The sequence below is a fragment of the Columba livia genome, chromosome 3, assembly GCF_036013475.1.
Source record: "Columba livia isolate bColLiv1 breed racing homer chromosome 3, bColLiv1.pat.W.v2, whole genome shotgun sequence".
NCBI classification, from domain to species: Eukaryota; Metazoa; Chordata; class Aves; order Columbiformes; family Columbidae; genus Columba; species Columba livia.
The window spans coordinates 89503072-89522887 of NC_088604.1; the positions used below are offsets into that span (position 1 = coordinate 89503072).

At 40.9% G+C, this 19816-nt stretch overlaps 1 protein-coding gene across 10 annotated transcripts in view; it reads left to right on the top strand.

The window, feature by feature from the left end:
* Nucleotides 1-19816, top strand: part of DAAM2 (dishevelled associated activator of morphogenesis 2) — a 232962-nt gene that overhangs the window by 102388 nt on the left and 110758 nt on the right. For all 10 annotated transcript variants that reach the window (XM_065058141.1, XM_065058137.1, XM_065058138.1 and 7 more), the window contains one exon: nt 6194-6396. In XM_065058141.1, coding sequence (XP_064914213.1) covers nt 6223-6396 — 174 coding nt within the window. In that variant the 5' untranslated portion in view covers nt 6194-6222. The remainder of the gene's footprint in view (nt 1-6193; nt 6397-19816) is intronic.

Consider the following 19816-nt stretch of genomic DNA (forward strand, 5'->3'; position numbering starts at 1 on the left):
AAATGTTAAAGATGTGTAGATTTACTTGTATCTAAATGAGACGCAAGATTACAATTAAGAGTTAACTTTCTGTGTCTAGGAGGACAGTCTAGTTTTGACCTTGCAATTTTTTCTGTGGAGTCAGAGATATAGTAAACTAGTACATTTATGAAAATAAAATAACTTTTATACAGGTAAAATAATAAATGGATTGTTCAGTTGGGTATAGAAAATTATTAAACTCAACTTGATTAAAAGGTAGAAAAAAAGTTGTAAAGAAATCACGAATGATTACTAGCCTGATTTATGATACTTGCTCTAACTGTTTTGTTGCTCTCTTACTATGCTTTTTGAATCTTGTTTTGACTGTTCTTTTAAAATTGCTTTTCTGTGAAAACAATTTGGATAGATAAATTATTGGAGTGAACATGAGGAACCTGCTGGCATATCTTTTTTCTCTTTTCTGTTGTTGTTTGGGGTTTCTGGTTTGTTTTGGTAGGGCTTTTCCCCTCGTTCCCAGGGAAGGCAGAGAAAGTGTTGCAAATTAATCTTTCAGAAGCGAAAGGCCTCTTACAGTTCTGTAGCTTTTTTGTATGTTTATAAGCTAACATGTTATCAGGTGAGAGGTATGGGATTTGTCAACATTATTGGACTAACATTGGTCATCCAGCCCATTCTAAGCATCCTTAAAGTATTACAAATAAACAGATTTTTGACAGACATGTTGCATTAAGTAGGTTCATGGGTATAGTTACACCTGACAGTCTTCAAATAGCTCTTGCCTTTTCTCTTGTCTCAGGACATATTTCCTAGGCAAATAAATGAATAAAAATTTAAAGTTAAATAAAGTATTAGTAATATATAATACTATAGCAAGAGACAATCTTTAGGTCTGTAGAATGCTTTGAAATTCTCAATCATCTCAGTTTTGATTGAATGGTGTGTGAAAGAATCACAGAATGTTAGGGATTGGAAGGGACCTCAAAAGATCATTTAGTCCAATCTCCCCGCTGGAGCAGGAACACCTGCATGAGGCTACACGGGAATGTGTCCAGGCAGGTTTTGAATGTCTCCAGAGTAGGAGACTCCACAACCTCCCTGGCAGCCTGTTCCCATGTTCTGATACCCTTACTGAGAAGAAGTTTCTTCTCAAATTTAAGTGGAACCTCTTGTGTTCCAGTGTGAACCCATTATCCCTTGTCTTACCATTGGTTGCCACCAAGAAGAGTCTGGCTCTATCCTCGTGACACTCACCCTTTATATATTTGTAAACATTAATGAGGTCACCCCTCAGTCTTCTCTTTTCCAGGCTAAAGAGACTCAGCTTCCTCAGCCTTTCCTCGTAAGGGAGATGCTCCACTCCCTTAATCATCTTCATGACTCTGCACTGGACTCTCTCCAGAAGTTCCCTGTCCTAAAAAAAAAACAAACCAAAACAAAACAAAAAAACAAGACCAGAGCTGGGCTGGTTTACAAAGTCCTTACACCACCTTGAGACCTGCACCCTTGTTTTGATGTTTTGTGGGAGGGAAAAAATCTTTGAAGTGGCTTCAAAATGCACTGTGCGTTTCAAGCTGAGCTCCCTCCTCTGGTGGTACCATCAAGTGTTGGCCATGGCTTGCTGGGACCGAGTGGCCATCATTGCACAAATCCCCACTCATTTTTCAGGGTTTTCTTTCCTTTGATCTGTTGATCCATTTTTGGTCTGATGCCTTCCTGTCCAACACAGTAGACAAGCCCACTCTTCAGAAAGGGCTGCCCACTTTCCTGAAATAAGGGTTTTTAACTCTGTGGATATTAAATAGTCACTTATTTTGTTGCTGTTCTTTACCCTGGAGATCAGGAAACTCTTTAGTATGATGAAAAATACAAGCCAAGGGTGTTGGGTTACTACTGCAGATGCAACAAATGGATTGCTTGCCTGTTCCCCTTCCCCATCCCCCGTGCTGTAATTGCATCTGACATCTGTCATGTTACATGTGACATACATGGAAAATTCCCATGGTTATTGGAGCATGTCTTGAAGCTCATAGTTTCACCATCTGTGTACTGGAGAGGCAACATGGTCCAAGGAACTGAGCATAGGATCACTGCAGAGCTCTTTAGCATTACCCGATGGAGACAATTTTTAACATGGTGCTTATTTTATCCCTTTCATTATCAGTAAGTGATGATGAAAGCAGCTACTATAATACCATGAAGTTCTGGTAATTTATTATTTAATAGTTGAATAGCATAGAGATTTAACTTGTGCTTGGAGGTGGGTTGGCTTCTGTTCAAAGCCAGCCCAGATTTAGGTTTCTTTCTACTTCTGTGATAATACACCACATTTATATGTTTTATCCTTCCATAGAGGTACAGATTTATGGGGAAATGGAAGTGATTTACTTTATTTCCTCTTCTGTTAGGATAAACCAGTGTGGACAGTGATGCTGCACTGTACATTTAGTCCCATGCACCCGGCTCAGGTGAGAGCTGTGGCTGCATTTGTTGACATTGTGTGTCTGTTGATGATGGGTGAAGATTCAGCTCTGGAAGTGAGCACATCAGTGTTTTCCATTAATGCTTCCTCATGTTGCAAACTGGTTTTGCAGGACTGCATGTGTTTAGTTAACTCACAGAGTTCTCACTCACTCTTACTTCTGTTTTTCCAAAGATGACCATACAAAAGTAATTTTCTCTATTTTAGTTACAGCTGTGCTCTGGCTGTTCGTTGTGGTGAATGACAGGACAGTGAGGTAAAAACTATGATAATCAGTTCTTGCACAGGAGGGCTGCTGGCATAGCAGTTGTTCCAGGTGTGGAACATTGTTTATTTAGGATATGTTTGCATGAAAAATATGATTTCTAAGTTGAGAATGAAGAACGGAGTAGGACTGAAGAAATTATTTAGAACCTGCAACTGAAAGAGGATCCTCATGTGCATCTCATCCCATGTGGCTAAGCCTTCTGATAAGACTTGGAAAAATTGCATTAGCTTAATTATGTTTGGTCACTGGGCCAAATGGTTTAGAAATGAACACGTACACACTGTCAGAGGAAGAGGACGTTGTTATAATTAGACCTTGGGCAAAGTTCCAGCCTGTGACTCCTGACCTGAGCTGAACCACAGATGAGTCTGGGAAGCAGGAGGGGGATCACTGTGCAGAGCGTGTGTGCAGTTGGCTGTCGAAACGACAGCAACTTGTTTGTGTTGTGCAAAAGGGTAAAACAGTACAAATAAGAAGATCTGTGGGAGGGAGTTATGTGTAATAGTGGGATTCTCTCCAGAGAGAGATTTCCCATTGATTCTCACTGGAGGTATATATAGAAATAGATAATTATATGTTTCATTTTACAGTCACCTTACTTTTTATACAAGAAGCTGAAAGGTAATAGAGCTTTTATTAGAATGTAAAAAAAAACCCACCTTTTGTTCATAAATTTTTATGACAGTTTTGTTATCAATTATCACTTAGAAAAATGAAGTATGTTGCTTACTTCATTTCCTTTGTTGCTTCCTCGCCCTGTCCTTTGGAAGCAATTTTCCCCCATGTTTGGCTCTTGACAAAGAAGAGGCAAAAGAGAGAGAAAGAAAAGGAAAATGTTATTGACTTGGAGGCTATTCGAAAACGTTTATTTTTTAAAAAAAAACTATATCCACCAAGAAAAATCAAGGAGTTGTAATTAGTTCTTAAATAGCATAAACAGTGCAACTTAAGTAAATGCCCCCCAGCATCCTGTGACTAGCAAGCTTATTATTTGGAAAGATAGTGCTCCCACTTAGAAATACCATTCACTCATTCAGTGATCCAATTCTAAAATACCTGTGCTGTATACCTCTCTAGTAGCCCTCAGTTGGTCGTGTTTTAAAAGCATCTGGACACCCTCACCTATCTACGGTTACAGTATTATAGCAATTCAAAGTGTCGTTTCACCCCTTTCTCTCAGTATGAGTTACTTGCGTGTTTCTTCTAGACAGACTTGGAAAATGCCAGTGTTAAGAGTAGGAATTACGTAATGGAATGATGCTTTGTGAAAGTGAGGCAATGCAAGGTTATTGTTCATGTGAGCTCTGCATGCTTTTGCAGAGTAGTAAAAACTGAGTAGCTTTGCTGGCTTTATCAAGTATGGATCCCAAGGAACAGATGCTGATTTTATAAAAACACCACAGGAACAAGGACTAGCTTGTGTATTTCTCAGCAGTATGGATAAAGAAGGCCTGTCTCAGCCAGTTTTTCCAAGGACTATTCATTATCCATATCCTAGAGAATGCTGGTCCTTTGGCTAGTGAGGAAGTCTCTAGACAGTGGGCCAAAACTTGGCTATAACTGAATTGATGCAAATGTAGTTGTATCATACGTAAATCAGGTTTGTCTCCTTGATTTGACTTCCTTCCAAAACAAAGTTTTGTCAAAATAATGGGTTCTGTCCTCTTTCATGACCATAAAGGGCATTGCACTCAGAGTATTCCCTGAGAAGGTGGTCTGCGGTGGACAAGCTCAGCTTCTTCTGAGGCTCTCTTGTGAAATCTTCAAAGAACTGAATCTCTTAACTCTACCACTGAGAAACAGCAGAAGTTGCGATGCACATTATTGTGCTAGATTTGAGGGCATTTTGATTTTGTTGCCTGAACCAGTGCTAGAGATTAGTTCCAAGGTTAAGTTGACCTGTGGCTTCTCCCAGTGAGAATCCAGTGTTCTTATGAATGTGCTTTTGAAGCCATCATCACTCTGCTTAGTGATGTCCTGCTGAGACATACCACCCCTTGCAGAGTTGGCATGGAGAGCAAAGGAAAGTGGGCATGCCAGAAGCCAGCACTTGGTGCCAGCTCGTTTTCCTTTCAGCTGCATTATAATTGTAGCTGATGCCACTCCAGTGCATAAGAGAAGGTGCTAGATAAATTTATCCCAGCACAAAGTAGGTCAGGTGATTCCAGCCAAGCACATAGTGCCGCAAGGGTTGAGATTTGGATGGTTTGGGTTTTTTCGTTGTTGTTATTTATTGCTTAGTTTATTTCTTAGGATTTTGTTTGTTTGTTTGTTTCTACACAAAAAATCCCCAGAGAGCTTCTGGCTGTGTGCAGTATGTTAAGTCCCACTATGTAACTACTGACCTATAGGTGTTTTTCCTAGCACAGATACTTAGTCTCTATGAGAGCTCAAAGCAGCCTTGTTCTGGCAAGCAAACAGACCAAAGTGTTGTAAGGCAGGTTAGGGCAGCAGCTGCTCTGATGACAAAGCTCAGCTGTGTTGCTGTTGATATAACATCCAGCATCCTGTGGTTGGGTTCACCTGTCACCTCCCTCCCTGCTCCCCTGCCCAAAGGGTTGGGCTTCCCAACAGGCTTTAATTATTTACTCTCTAAGGACAGAGCTTATTCTGCAGATTAAGTGAAAAAGTGAAGTCCTTAAAAAATATGACACAAATAAGCCCCTGAGCTGTCAAACAATAAGTCCCTTAAAAGGGCAAAATATGCGGCTCTCTGTGGACTGCACAGATCCCTCCTTTCAAACTGCTGGCAGGAGGCTTCCTGTTTGGATGGGCTCTCACAAACAGTGTTATGTGGGGAAATCAGTCACTTCCCAGCCCCTCCTTCAGGCCTCCCTTTGCCTCCCTTTACAGTCCTGATACCAAAGCTCCTCAAGCCTGGGTCCTGTCAAGATGGGATCTGGCAGCTCAAATGTAAATCTGAACACATGCATTAGCACTGTGCAGTTCCTCCCCTGGATACATAGAGCAGCCCAAGCTAGTTATGTGTGTTTGAAAACGGGATAGACAAAATGGTCCTGCTGCCATAGTCCTGGCCGTAAATGGATAAGTGAGTGTTTGGTCAATTAGATCCAGAGTGGTGGAAAATTGGTGTCTACTTCATTGTTCCATTGTTTGTTTTATTTTGACCAAATGGGATACCTTTGGAGGATTCTTCCATTTTTTTTCTGGGTAAATTCTCCAGTATGGGGGTTTTTGCTATCGATACTTTGGTTCCTTTACTGTAATAGTGAGAGAAAGGCCAGTACTGGCATTCAATGGTGCACTCAACCTTGCCTACTGAGCATAACTGATAAATCTACCTTGTATAGCTTGAGTGTTTATTTTCCTGCTTTGTGTCTCAGAGCCTTCTGTCCTCTTTCAGCTGTTACATCAGTGATAACCACTGTACCTTCAGAGAGCTGCACAGATCCAGAGTCTTGTTTATAGTTTAATGTCTGGATTGTTTACTTTTTTTCTTGCAGAACATGATCAGAAGATAGCATCATACACCATGACCATGGCCCCCCGGAAGAGGAATCGTCATGCGTTGGGGTTTCTTTGTTGCTTTGGGGGAAGTGACCTCCCTGAAATCAACCTCAAGGACAATAACCCCCTCCAGTTCCTTGAGTTTTCTGTCCCAATCCCACCAGCAGAAGAGCTCAATGCCAGATTCTCTGAACTCGTGGTAAGTTTCTGCTGAAAAATTTTTTGGGGGTGGATGAACTGTTCTTGTCAAAGGGAGAGTCTTGAAGGACTTCTTACGGAAAGGAAAAAACTTTCTGGCAGCGCTATGCAGTCCTCTAGGTATAGGATTGGGCATATTAGAAGGAATCCCATAAGTTCTCTAGAGAATGTATCCCCGACAGTCAATTTCTTATTAACAACTTTGAGATAAAATTTTCTGTATGGTATAGTACAGTGGAAAACTTTTGAGTTTGTGGGTATATAAAATAACGACTGTTGATCAGTAATACACTGTGGACGAGGTATAAGAATCAGGTGACCATTCTAATTATGTCTCATCAGCCAGCTGCCTTTGAACCATGAAAAGGTGCTTTTGCAGCAACAGACATAAACAGGAAGGGAAGCAGTTATTCCAGATGAACTTTGTTGTTTGCTTTTGTGGTAAATGTGGATTTCAGTAGCAGGCACTTGCTCTTCATGCCTGGCATCAAATGATTTTGCTGTCTTTGCCCTCTCGTTCAGCCTGCATGCAGAACTCAGGCAGAGGTCATAGGGCTGTGATGTTTTGCAATCTGCATTGTAAAGGTGATGGCCATTTGATGGAGCTGATTAGCTGTCTCATTACCACTCTGAGATCTGGAGGTTATGTAAAGTGAGGTATCTTTAAGTGTATATATGCCTGAGTGGTGTTACTGAAATGATTAATAGAATAGAAAATATTTGATCTCAGAATCACAGGGATTTACCAGTAATCTTTCTATATTACACTTGTAACATTAGCTCAGTAAGTTCTTGTCTGTTACTGATGCTTCAAAATACTGCAGCAATGAAAATGACCACATAATTTGGGTATGCAAATGGAAATTAACAAATAGGCAACTACAGTTGGGGGTCCAAAGCAGATGCCTAGAGAAGAATATAAGATATGGCCATAGGTGATCCTTTCCAGGAAACTCTCCAACCCTCTAACAATCTTCAGCTCAAGGACTTCCTCTGCCAAAATTGTTTTTTGTGTACACAGTAAATTGGTATTTTCCTTTAACTATTTTCATCTTCCCTAGCACTATGACAATTTTTTAGTATTTGCAGTATTCTATGGCAGTGATGTAGGAAGGAGTCAATAGGATTTGCAGCTGTTTCAGGAAGAATAAAGTGTGCAGCAGAAGAGGGTCTACTTGCTTCTAACTAAGTTGAGGAATCTCCTCTTACACAGATATCCCTCAAAATCTTGTTCTATATTTGAGTCATTTTTCCTTTTATGTGAGACTACTTGAACTCTTTGGAAAGTGCAACTGACTGACTGAGAATTCTGTTTGGTGACAGGTATCTCTCATGAGTAAGAGTGTAACCTGTAATCTGCTGTCAGTATATTCCTGGATGCTGTTCAAGTATTGGTTTTCACATGCAAAGGTTTAATTGCTGTGTCAAAGTTCACCTCTCTCCAGTACCAAGATCTATTGAAGCATTAAATCCAGCCTTCCTAAAGATGTCACCAACAGATGTGCTTTGCTTCGTAGCTTGGCTTGCTAAAACTTGAACTTGTTTACATTTGTGTCATATTGAAATACCTGCTTTAGTTGCTACTGGGCTTTTGCTTACTGAGAAAAGTATCAGTTTCTGTGAGGAGTCTGAGAGCTTACGGTGGTATGTAAGGGTGCTTTTAGCTTTTTGCTTTGTGCCTGGCAAATACTGGTGTTCCACGTGCTTGTGGTAAAACAGCTCACAGATGTCTTATGGAAGTCTGTTTAACAGTATGATTTATAGTGTTTTCAGTGCAAAACTTAATGACAACTATACATGATGATCTGTAAAAAAAATTTTTGGCCCTAGAAGTTTGTGAGTTGTTGGTCTGTGCTATAACTTATTAAATGTGTTGACAGCCTGTAACTGGCATATACATTTCAAACAAATGAAGCCATTGAACTTAGAATAGATCATGTTCACGTTCCTGTATTTAAGGATAGTACCCTAGCCATCATTACATGAGAAGTGAGCTGGGAAAGAAAAGCGCTGCTTTTCAGGAGGTTAATGTTTTTATAAAGCACTCAGATAGGATGGTGATGCATGTCCATAGGAGTTCCTGGGCGGGCAGGTAACATGCGAGCAGTAAGGGCTTTAGGAGTGGGAGAACCTGGGCTAGAAACCTGGCTGTCAGAATGCAGAATTTGCCTAGAAGGTCTAGTTTGTCCACAGGTCCGGATTAATGCATGTTCTATGAGACACTAAAATAAAACAGGCTACATCTGTATTGACAGCTCAGTTGAGATTTTAATTGGATTAGAAAGATTCAGTCTGTAAATGCACTAGTGTAAATCAGCGACCTGGAAGTGCCTGGGAGGGCTCTGTGCTGTGTACTCGCCTCCCTGCTGCTTATCCGTTGGGGTCCAGTCTGGGTGCACTTACACTATATAAAAAACAGATTTGAGTGTAAAGCCTTTTGACCCAAATCCCCGAGTGAAATGATGACACCAACATCATCTGAGATCTGTAGTGAGAAGAGCATTTGTGGTAGCTCCCTGAAGCAGGCCCAGGGGGTATAGCCTCCTCTTGCCATCTGCTCTACAAAGGGTGTAATGAAACATTGGTGTGCTTGAATTAATTTTTAAAAGCCTTATTTTTCCCTTTGTTGCAGCTAGAATCTGGGGCATTTTCCCATGTAAGAGTTAATGACAAGAAGAACTAAGCCTAGCTGTGCTGGAAAAGCCTCCCTTGTGATGAGTTTTCCAGTCCAATAAATATTCAGTATATTTCTACCTGCCTTTCTGAGGAAAATGGACACTTTGAGAGTTAGAAGCATGTCTTCTCTTGTTCTTGTCGTCCTTAAATTAATATAATGAAAAGTAAATTTGGAGATTTCCAGTTTTCAACAGGAGGAATTAGGAACATGTTGGAATCCTTTGTTTGTGATGGAGTTGCAGTACCACTTCAGAGCTTGCAAACTTGCTGGGGTAGACTTTGGGCTGAGGCAAATATATATGTATGGGCTGTTCTGTTTGGGGGATGCATCCAGACCAACCAACTGAGTAGTGGCAGCTGCCTAACTGGACTCTGACCAAGTCAGTGGTTGTCAAATGACAAGCTGATGCTGATTTGACAAGCTGAAACATCTGCTCTCGGTGCTGGTCGACCAGAAAAGCAGTTTTAGGATGGATCCCAGGCTTTGTGTTACTTGAAGCTGGATGCTGTGTTTAGGCCTTGTTTCCTCGATTAGTAAATTAAAACAGATAGGATTACTTGATATGGGCCAAATTCAGTCTTATTTCATTGGGAATATGTGCAGAGAGTAGGTCTGAAGGAAGCCTGCTGCTCAGGGCTAAGACGGAAGATGTGCTAGTTCTCAGGCTGTCTGTTGGCAGCGATTGCCTTGGGACTAATGTAGCAGTAACAGTACAGGTAAGTCCTTATTGGAAGTATAGATGCATAAGACACAAAGCAAACAAAAACACTTATGGCCACAGGCTTTGCCCTTAAAAGGTCCACTTTCATGCACCCATCTGAAAGGGGGCAGAACAGCCAGATTATAATGTCTCTCCTTCCATGAACAGGCAAGGAAGAGAAGCTCGAAACAGCAGGGTGTGTGAAGTGGTCCTGTACCTCATAAATTGTAAAATTGGCCCTAACTGACCATCAAAGCTGTTCTAGCCAGCATCACTTCTGCTTCTTTTCTCAGTCTCTCTTCTCAGCTGGCACTGTGTATACTACCATGTAGTAAAGTGCTGCTGCAAGTTGGTGGTCTGTTGGTGGGTGCCAAGCTGTTTTTGTGCCTGCTGGCAAAAATGGCTGTGCTAAGTACATGTGTTTTTCCTTGTACAGATTTATTGACTGAACAGGAACTGCAGAAGAATCTGGAAGAACTGTTGTAAGGAAAGGGGAAATATTTTTTTTTTTTCATGAAACAGCTTCTCCATGTCCTCATTCATATTTGTTAGCAGCACTGTGTTCTTGTCACAGTGGATTCTGATTCCTTTTGCTCAATATTAGAGTCCTGGACTCTTGTTGGTTAAGAGTACTAAAGATTTTGCCATCTAGATATCTCTTACACCAGCAGCGTGGTCCCAGATATGAATTAAAACTGTTGCGAGTAACTTAAATGCTGGCAATTCTGGGAAAGAAGAAAAAATGTGAAAACTGCTAGCAAAAAGGAAAGAGCTTGTGTTTTTGTAATTTCTCTTTTTTTTTTTTTTTTCTTTTTAAAATTTATTTTGTTAGTGGCTCTGTCGAGATAGTCATGTTATTTGAGAAGGTAGAGTTCAGGGTTGTCTATTTTAAGGGTGGAAGGTCCATGGAGAAGAAGTGGAGTTGTCTTTTGAGCTGCTGTTTTCTAACTTGAGCATATTATTACAGCCTCCACTCTTGTATGATGTTATTATTGTCTGAGTACAACACCTTAGATTCTTAGACTGGGAAAAAAATTAAGAAATGCTTACTGTTCTCCCACTTTAGTCTTAGCTGCTTTTGAAGCATTCTGGTATTTATCTCAGGTGGGATGTTGACTGGATTCTTCCATCATGGTTGGTTTCTCTTACATTGCATTTGAACCTGTTTCTTTTTTAGCCTTTTCTTTTGTTGTCTTTTTAGATTCACAAAAGCTTTTTATCCATATTACTATTTACCACCCTCCCAGGCTTTCCCAGAACAAAACTTCAGACTTTATGCCACCAAAAACACCTATTAAGTTATATTAATTACAATTGAGGAGCAGCATAAATATTTATGAAATGTCTGTATTTGAAAACTTCAGAATTATCCAGCATTTCTTGTGGCTTGCCTTTATGCTTTTGCTTGTCCACCGAAATGACAGCACCAAATGAGTTCCCACCATTCTTAAGCAGCTGAAAGGAGGTAGGTTGCTGATTGGGTGAGGCAACTTACACTCTTCTTTCTCTCTCTCTCTCTGAAGAGATCTAGTTTTCTGACCCTACTTCAAAACCCCAAAGTTTGTTGTAGAGAAGATGCACATGTAACTGCTATGTGTTTCTGAAGTATGAGGCCACTGGAAATTAAAAACGTATTTTCCCTTGTGGTAGTGCCTGAGTGCAATGAAATGAAAATGGAACCAAGTGACTAATCAAGGGCTCTGTCCTTCCCTCAGGATCAAGCATCTTCAGTGTGTTCAGCATATGCTGGGAACCACGATTGAAACCTTAACCTTGGCTTCTCTCCATGGTGCCCTGTAACACCAACCACAAGAACACGGAACTATGTCCCTTCCTGGCATAACCCTACGTTCTACTCTTCATCTCTCACCTTGTAAACTCTGATCCTATAATATTTAGTGATGCCTTCCGCAGCATCACAGGTGGCTCAGTTTCTGAATTAAAGGTGGGCTAGGCCAGGAATCTAGCTGGAAGGAATGGCAGTGACCATGTCAGTAAATTGAAGAGATCAACTGGGGATTGTGTTAATCTCTTTTTCTTCAGCCTCCTTGGAATAAGAGCTGTACAGAAGAACATCCATGAAGGTGAAAAATATGAGGAGATGTGACAGGAGAGTCCAAGCAGCAGAGGTAGCAGCTTGGTAACACAGTAACTCAGTATACTGATAATTTCTGTAACTGTGAATAGAACTTTGAATGTCTCATGCCACCTGAGCAAGGAGGATATCTAGAGTAAGATGTCTGTTGCTTTACTGTACCTTCTGCTCTTGCTCTTTTCTCTCTGTCCTCACCCACCACATGGATCTCACTTGTTTTTTCTGCTATTTTAGCTGATCCCTTTCTACCCTCACAGAGAATAAAATTCAGTGATTATAGTCTCTCTGGAGGAGAGAAAGTTGAGGAGAAAAGGAGGAAAAAGGAGTTTTATGTTGTAAGAGGTTAAGATATTGCATGGGATTATCTGAGAATTAATTTATTTATTTCATCAGAGGAAGCAAAACAATTTCTGAGGAAGGCATCAATTTTGCACGCCCTGGATAACATGCCTCCATCAAGAGCCACAGGGACATAAGCTCCAAACTTAAATAACTGTAGTAGCAGTTCTTGCTGCAAACAGCTGACTTGGAAGTAACAAGTTTCCTTCATGCTTAGTTCTCCCTTGCAGGCCATTTAATGTAATGGATACAACATAAACCTCAGATGAAAACTAGGCTTTACCACATTGAATAAGTACACCTATATATCATCAGTCCCACTGAAGGCTGCCAAGTCCTAACTGTGGCAGTGTTCATGAGGCCCCTCTTTGGCTCTGCAACCTGCAAGAGTATTTATGGGGTAAAAAGTAGAAGAAATGCCTCTATTGTGGGCTTTCATGTGAACAGAGACAATACATGTCAATGTATGTAGGCACAAGAGGGCACCAGCTGTGTTTCTCATGTTTGTTGATGGGCCTGGAGAACAAAGTTGTCTATTTCTTCCCCAGCTCCCTTATAACACTTCTGGGAAACAGATACACAGAGTTCCCTGTTCTGTCTCTTGGCTCCCAGTGCAGAGCACCACCTTCCCAGAAAAGTATCCTCCATGTCTGAAACTCATTTAGTCCTTAGTTTTTCACTGAAAGCTTATGGCTTAGAAAGATAAGCATCTTAGGTCCTTACTTCAAACCCTAAATGTGTGTATTGGTAAGACTATTTAATAACATTTAAATTTACGCATGTTACCAAGATTTTTAGTGTTTTTGTTTCAAATTGTCAGTTTTCTGAGTCATTTTATCCTCTTGTTGGATTCTTTCGAATAAAGAGATTTAGTTTCTCTGTTGCTTGCACTGCATGAAAATCATAGCTTCAGACTACATCTCTGACAGGTCTGTGACTTTGAGTTGTTGATCAATGCACATTTCTCCACAACCATAATTTAAAAGTGCCTCTATGCTGTTTTACCCATAAGAGGAAGTTCTTTTATTCCTTGTGCCCATCCCCTCTGTGCTTTTCTGTAATGAATGACTGTACCTAATCAGCCAGGAAGGTTGTGTAGTGCCAAATGCAATCAAGGTCTGGAGAGGTCCTTCATTGTTATTTGCATATGATGAGCTCTGACTCCAGCAAACTAGGAGGCTTTGCTGGCTTTGGCACAGTGCAGGGTCCCCAATTATTGCTTCCTTTCTTGCAATTAATGAGAATGCACTGGTGGAGGCTGTAAGAAATTACTGATGATGAAACCAAGCTGAATTTTTCATGACACAGAGGCTCATATCCAGAAAGAAGGCTGAGCATCACCATCTGAGTAGAAGACACTGTCTCTTAAGGCAGAAAAAAAGCGAAGCTTTGAGCCAGCAGATTGCTTTCTTCATTGATGGGGGCCAGGCCACAAAAACTTTCTCTTGGGTTAGTTAATAGTTGTCAGACTAACATTTTTCCTGCACTCAGATGCACTTGTCTTCTATTATAATAATGGCAAAAGTACTGGGTGATTTAAGATTTCTGAAGCAATTAAGGGGCTGACTGAGGCTTGGGAGGCAAGAGCTCTTCATGGTATCATGGTCTGTCTGGTTATGCACCAATGTTCCTTCATGTCCAGAACGGTTCTTCAGTTCGAAGTTGTACATACCCAGGATACCTTTTTTCTTTTTAATTGTCTGTATCCAGGATACCTTTTTTCTTTTTCTCCCTGCTCTTCAAAGAGAGATTTTTCATAATGTCAAGTCTGCTTTACTTGTGTCCCTTGTGCAATATGTGTGTACATATCCCTGATTTTAATGCACATATCACTACAAACAGTTTTCTGTAGTTACTCAAGTCCCAAAACATAAGAGTTATTCCATTTTAGGCTTTGTGGCAGACATGGCTTCCCGCTTCAAACACCGATATATGGAGTTCAGTGGTAGGGACAGGCTTGTGGTACTGAGTGTAGCACCAGCACTTTCTCTCTCTTGGCTCCCTTCCAGTAGGTGCAGCTGGTTGGCAGTTCCCAGCTCCCTGACCAGCTGTGTAAGAAGCAGCAGTCACTGTGCTGCAAATGTGTGAGACCCAGATGCTGTGAGAGGAACAGGAGATATGAGCCAGGTCTCACACTCTGTCTGAGAATTAATAAGGCTGTGTAAACAACTGTAAATCCAGATTCAGGATTACATGCCAGATTTTGGGTGTGAAGAAGCTGGGGGTGTTACCAAAGTACCTGTGTAGTTAAAAAACTTTTGTGCAGGGTGACACTGTTTTGTAGATCTTCTTGTTTTATTATAAAAGTTATGGACAAATAGTTCTTATGTAAAGTAGTTCAGTTCCACTGAAGACAGCAGTGGAATTATATCATTCTGCATTGCCTGAAATTTGGCCTGTGTAGTATTTTGTGTCTGTGGTGATTATTGGCTTCTGAATAACTCAGAGCATTCTGACTGCCCTTCTGAAAGGTGGGGAAGGTTGTGGCTGTGGTTGGAATATCTGATCGGCATGTCTGAGTGTATTCTGAGTATGATTTACTTGCAGTATACATGAAACACATTAGAAAGACCTGATTACAGTAAATACATGTTTTTAACAGGGTAATCTTGATGTTCCCTGACTGAGGAAATGTGTATATTCCCTCTAGGGCATAAGAGGGAAATTACTGGAGTTTGGAAGCACAGTAGCTTGGGATGCAAAAAGAGGGGAAGGAACAGATCCCACCACTAGAGAATGGATGTGCTAAGATGTCAGTCTTGGGTCTGCTGTCTACTTGAATGCTTGGAAGCTGTCACGGTATCCTCTCTCCTAAGCCACAGATAGGGAGGATATGCTTACTGTTCAGAGATCTTGTGTCTACATGTTTCTAATACGTGATCAGTTGATTTAATAATACTGTATTGTTCTGGCATAGCTGAAAGTGTTATACAGCATTACATAAAAAGGAAAAAAAAAAAAAAGGTAAAGCTCTATTCTAGCTTTTTCCCTTAGTAAGACATCATTAGTATTTGAATTTCGTGTTCCATTATGGCTATAATGAATCGACAAAACACTAAGATGATATTGACAGTACAAGTCATAGTTGCTAGTTGGAGGGATCAAATTAATTTATCTTTATTTTAAATTTCTGGGTCTTTTCTACTTGGATGGATACCAAGTAGAACTCTTCCTACTTTCATCCTACAGCTGAACCAGCTTTCTCATATAATTTTTGCCTCCTTGATGCCTGCTGGCTTAGAGTAACAGACTCTGCCCTCTCCTCTAGAAACAGAGCCAGCAGCAGCAGTATGGGGTTGTCTGTTGCCCCACGGATTTGAAGTGGCTTCTCTGAGTATAATTCCTCCCCTTCTGCAGTTTCTGTCCTTTCTTTACTTCTCTTTATTAATGTCTTATGTTATTCAGAGCTGTGTTAGATGACTTACAAATTTATTAAGAACTTATTCCTCACCTTCTAGAGAGGATATTTGAACCTCGATTTGGTCTGCTGAGGGGAGGGGTTATGAATCGGGTCAGAAAGGTCATTTGGGATGGGAAAGTGCCACTTGGCGATGCATCTGAGAGAAATAGCAGAGGAAAATACTACATTGTGCAAAAAGCATGATGGCCCGACTGCAACTGGATGGGAGATTGTGATAGGGGGGACAATATTTTCCAAAGCATTGAAGAAAAATTCACAACAAATGAAGTAACTGTGCTGCTGAAGGGAGGGCAAAGGCAGGTTGCAAAGATGAGGCTGACACAGGATGAATTCTAGGCCAAAATGATCTTTTGGCTGTACCTTCGGAGAGAAAGAGCTTGCATATTGATGAAGGAAGGTTGAATGACAAATGTCTGTTTCTTCTGCAGCTCGTAGAAGAAGGGCCAGGTCTGAGATGATGTATGAGGTATGGTTTGTCATTTAGCCTGATATAAGCAAGAAAGGGGGAGCCAGATCCCTGTGATGAAGAAAACCTTATAAAATTTATAACAAAATAGCAATGTAAAAGTAGCCACCTGAAACTGGGGGAGCAGTGAAGAAGAAAGGCTGTGAAAGCAGATGGAATGCAAGTGTTTTGCAGGATAAGAGTTAGCCTATGGAGACAGAGTGTAGTTGGGGCTTAGGAGGAACTATTAACAAAACAAGATAACTGAATGGAGAAGTAGGTAATAATCATGAAGGATCAGCTGTTAAATATGTTGACTCAAATTAGTTTCTGTATTTGCTCCTCTAGTAGCAATTTGGATCAGATATAATCATTGCTCAGATAGTGCATCCTGTAGCCTGAAAAAGAGTGGGGGGAAAAGGATTTATAATTATGTTGTGCCTCTGTGACCTTCTATAGGTGGGTTGTGTCTTCCAATGGTGCTTAAGTTTGTTTATCATTCAGAAGACTTCTTAAGGTAATCTGGGATGGCTCTTCCAGTATTGGATAGAAGTGCCCTCTTTTTGTCGTTTGCCTGGTCTACAAGACTCCAAAGTGGGGAACACAAGGTGCCCCAGGTGAGGCTGGGTGGATGGAGTAGCACCTTTTGAGGGTACAAGGTTTTCAGTGCAGCCGTTTCCTGGCATTTTCCTTTGCGCTGCGTAAAGGGGAGATTTTGGTGTCACTACATACAGGAGTGGTGGCCCTTCTGCACCAGATGGGCACAGCACATGGAAGGCAAGTGTCAGAAGCTGCTTGTTCTGTCACTCATCACACTGGGCTGCCTCCACAGCTGCTCTTTGATGTGTTTTGTCTGGAGGAGGTACAGACAGATGCCTTCCACATGGCAATGGAACACTGCTGACCAAGAACTTTCAATGCTAGGTACCTAATTTTCTGTAAATGAAAGAGTCTGTAAGCAAAACACTTGAAGAACATTAAGTCTTTTTCCTAGGTACCTCTGCAAGCTTATACAACTTTTCACACATTTGTGAGTTTGTTTCCCTAGTGTGAAACAGGGAATAATAATGCTCCTTAAACAAGTTCTAATACAGAATTGTAGTCAGACTTAAAAGGTGCTGCAAAGATGTAGCACACATAGGTTTTAGATAGTACAGGAGTCTCCCAGTGGCTAAATGTATTGTATTTGAAAATCTTGGGAGGAAATCTCTACTACTGCCCACTGTCATAGTCATTGCTCTGCTCTTATCTGCTTGTTTTTTTTTTTTTTTTAGGGAGAATCTGATACAAGGCTCCATAGCCTTCCTGTGCGGACTATCTTTCACATGTGGACCTAGTGCTTTATGCAAAAGGTCCCTGGTCAACATCTGTACGTTCTAGGCACTTCTATATTAAAAACACTGAAGGGCGTCTTTTCACTTTGCAGTTTCCCATCATTTGTTGACCACATAAAGGGAAAGGCTGCCCAGAATAATAACACAAACACCTTTTGAAAAGAGTTTAGCAGTGTGTACAACAAGGTTGTGCAATGGTTTACTAGGTGGTGGAGGTTTGAAGAATAACTTCTCCAAAGGAAATTACAAGGGGAAAACATTGCAGTTTCCCAGTTTGGAAGGTGGCCAGGGAGATCCCTGAGTCATGGAAAATCCATTGGGATTGCTTTAGTGACTGTGTTTCAGGATTACGTCTTGTATAGAAAGCAACAGCTGGATGAATTTGTCAATCGGTGTAAAGTTGCTGGCTTCTACATTACAAATGCTTAACAAGATAGTAAATGCAATTGTGATTTGTTGTTAGGAGAGAAGTTCGTTCTGCAAGACAAGTGCTCATCCTTCTCTTATTCTTTTTTTTTCTGTATTTTGTGAAAGTTTCTGATAATTGCCTTTTTAGAAATATCTAGAGAAAAACAGCTTGACTGGTGTTTTCTTAAGACCAGTGATGTCAGTGCAGTAGTTGCTGTTCTGATTATCAGAATACTTGAGCAATGAGACAGAATAGGGTGTGAGTGAATAACCAAATATACTGTCCTGCCTTTAATTAAGTGTTTGACTATGGAAATAGTTGGTTTGTGTGAGTGAAGAGTATTGTGGAATTGCCCTCCACCTCACCCCAGAGGAGATGACAGAAGCCTCACATGTGTGTGTTCTTCTAGCTGGTCTGGACCGATTAGAAGTAATTACAGCTCATCTCCATAATATTAAAGTCAACAAGTAGTGAAAAGGAGACCAATAGACTGTTCAGTCTATTCTGCATCTGAAATCTGTGCTGTAAACTGTAGAGCAAGCCTGTGTAGGCTGCTTAGCAGAGGGGTTTAGTCTGTGTTACAATTTAAAACAACTGATTTGATTAATATTTTACACTGGTGTAAACTCAGAGTAAGTCCATTCAGTTTAATGGAGTTAGAGACATTCTGGTCTCTGGTTTGCACTTCTATGTCTGGAGTAATAATACAGAGAGCAAGAGAAAAAATAAAGCCAGCTTTTGTTTCACTTCTACCTGTGTCAACCTGAACTCATGCCAGAAATGATTATTTATTTGAGTTCCTTTGAGATTTACCCTGCATATAAGTTTGAGCATATGTGTCTGAGCTGCACAACCAGAGCTCAGTAAGTAGTTAACTTTGGTCATTAAATTCTCAACTGACCTCACAGTTCCTCCTGCCCCTTTACGGAATATTTTATCAGAGATTTAAATGTCAGCCAAGCTCTGACTTACTCTTGTTTTCCTCCATAGGGGCACATGGCAAATAGGATGCACGCAAGAGGATAAGCTGGGAGGAGAGGAGTAGGTAGCACCAACACCCCTGGCAATTCAACCTGCCTTTGGCACAGGGCTGCAGCAGCAATTCCAAGCCCAGGTTTTGAGGGCTGAGCCAGCAGGACTGTGTTTGGGCAGGAAGCGATCAGAGAGGTGTGTGCCTGTGTGCTTTGGCACAGTCCAAGCTGAGAATTGCTCCAGCCTAGGAACCTCCTCTGAACTCATTAGTATTAAAACAGAACAGAGGAGGCTTTGTAGGGAGGGAGAGGGTGGGGAAGCAGGAAAGGTAGCAGTTTAGACGGCAGTTTCCTAATAACCTTTCCCAGGCCTACCTTCCTATGCAGGGTCTCATCTAAAGGACCTTGGCATGAAAAACAAACACTGGCACAGGGAGGGGGAAGGGAGGGGGAAATGAGGGGAGGAGAAGGAAAGGAAATCAGTGGTGGGAAATGCGCAGATTTTATTCTTATTTAGTATTATATATTGTTATAATAGAAGCTTTGTTTGAGGGAGGTATCTGATGTGCGGTGTATAATCAGAAAGTGGAGGTACATGTGGTACTTGCCCTAGAAGACCTGAAACTTGTCACAATGAAAAGATGTATCAAGCAGAGTTTTAATGGCTTCGGTTCTGTTAGGTGTTTCCATTTAATTGACTGGATAGTGGAACAGAGAGCATACCTAATAACTTTGTTACTAGACTGTAAACACTGAATATGTTAAAAGATAAGCTTAAAAGAAGGTGGAGAATTTGTGTGAAAAATGATGGGATTCAATGGGGACAGTTAAAACATGCTCCTTTTAGAAGCAAGTCTGTTAATTCAGGATGGGAAGCAGACAGACAGGTACACGTCTTCAGAGAAAAAACAAGGGATTATAGTGAAGTATGTGTGAACATCAGTTGTGCAGGTTTTGAGGATTTTTTCAATTTAAAAAGAAGTCATCATGGAATATGTAACCAGGAATGTGGTCTGGAAGATGCATGAAG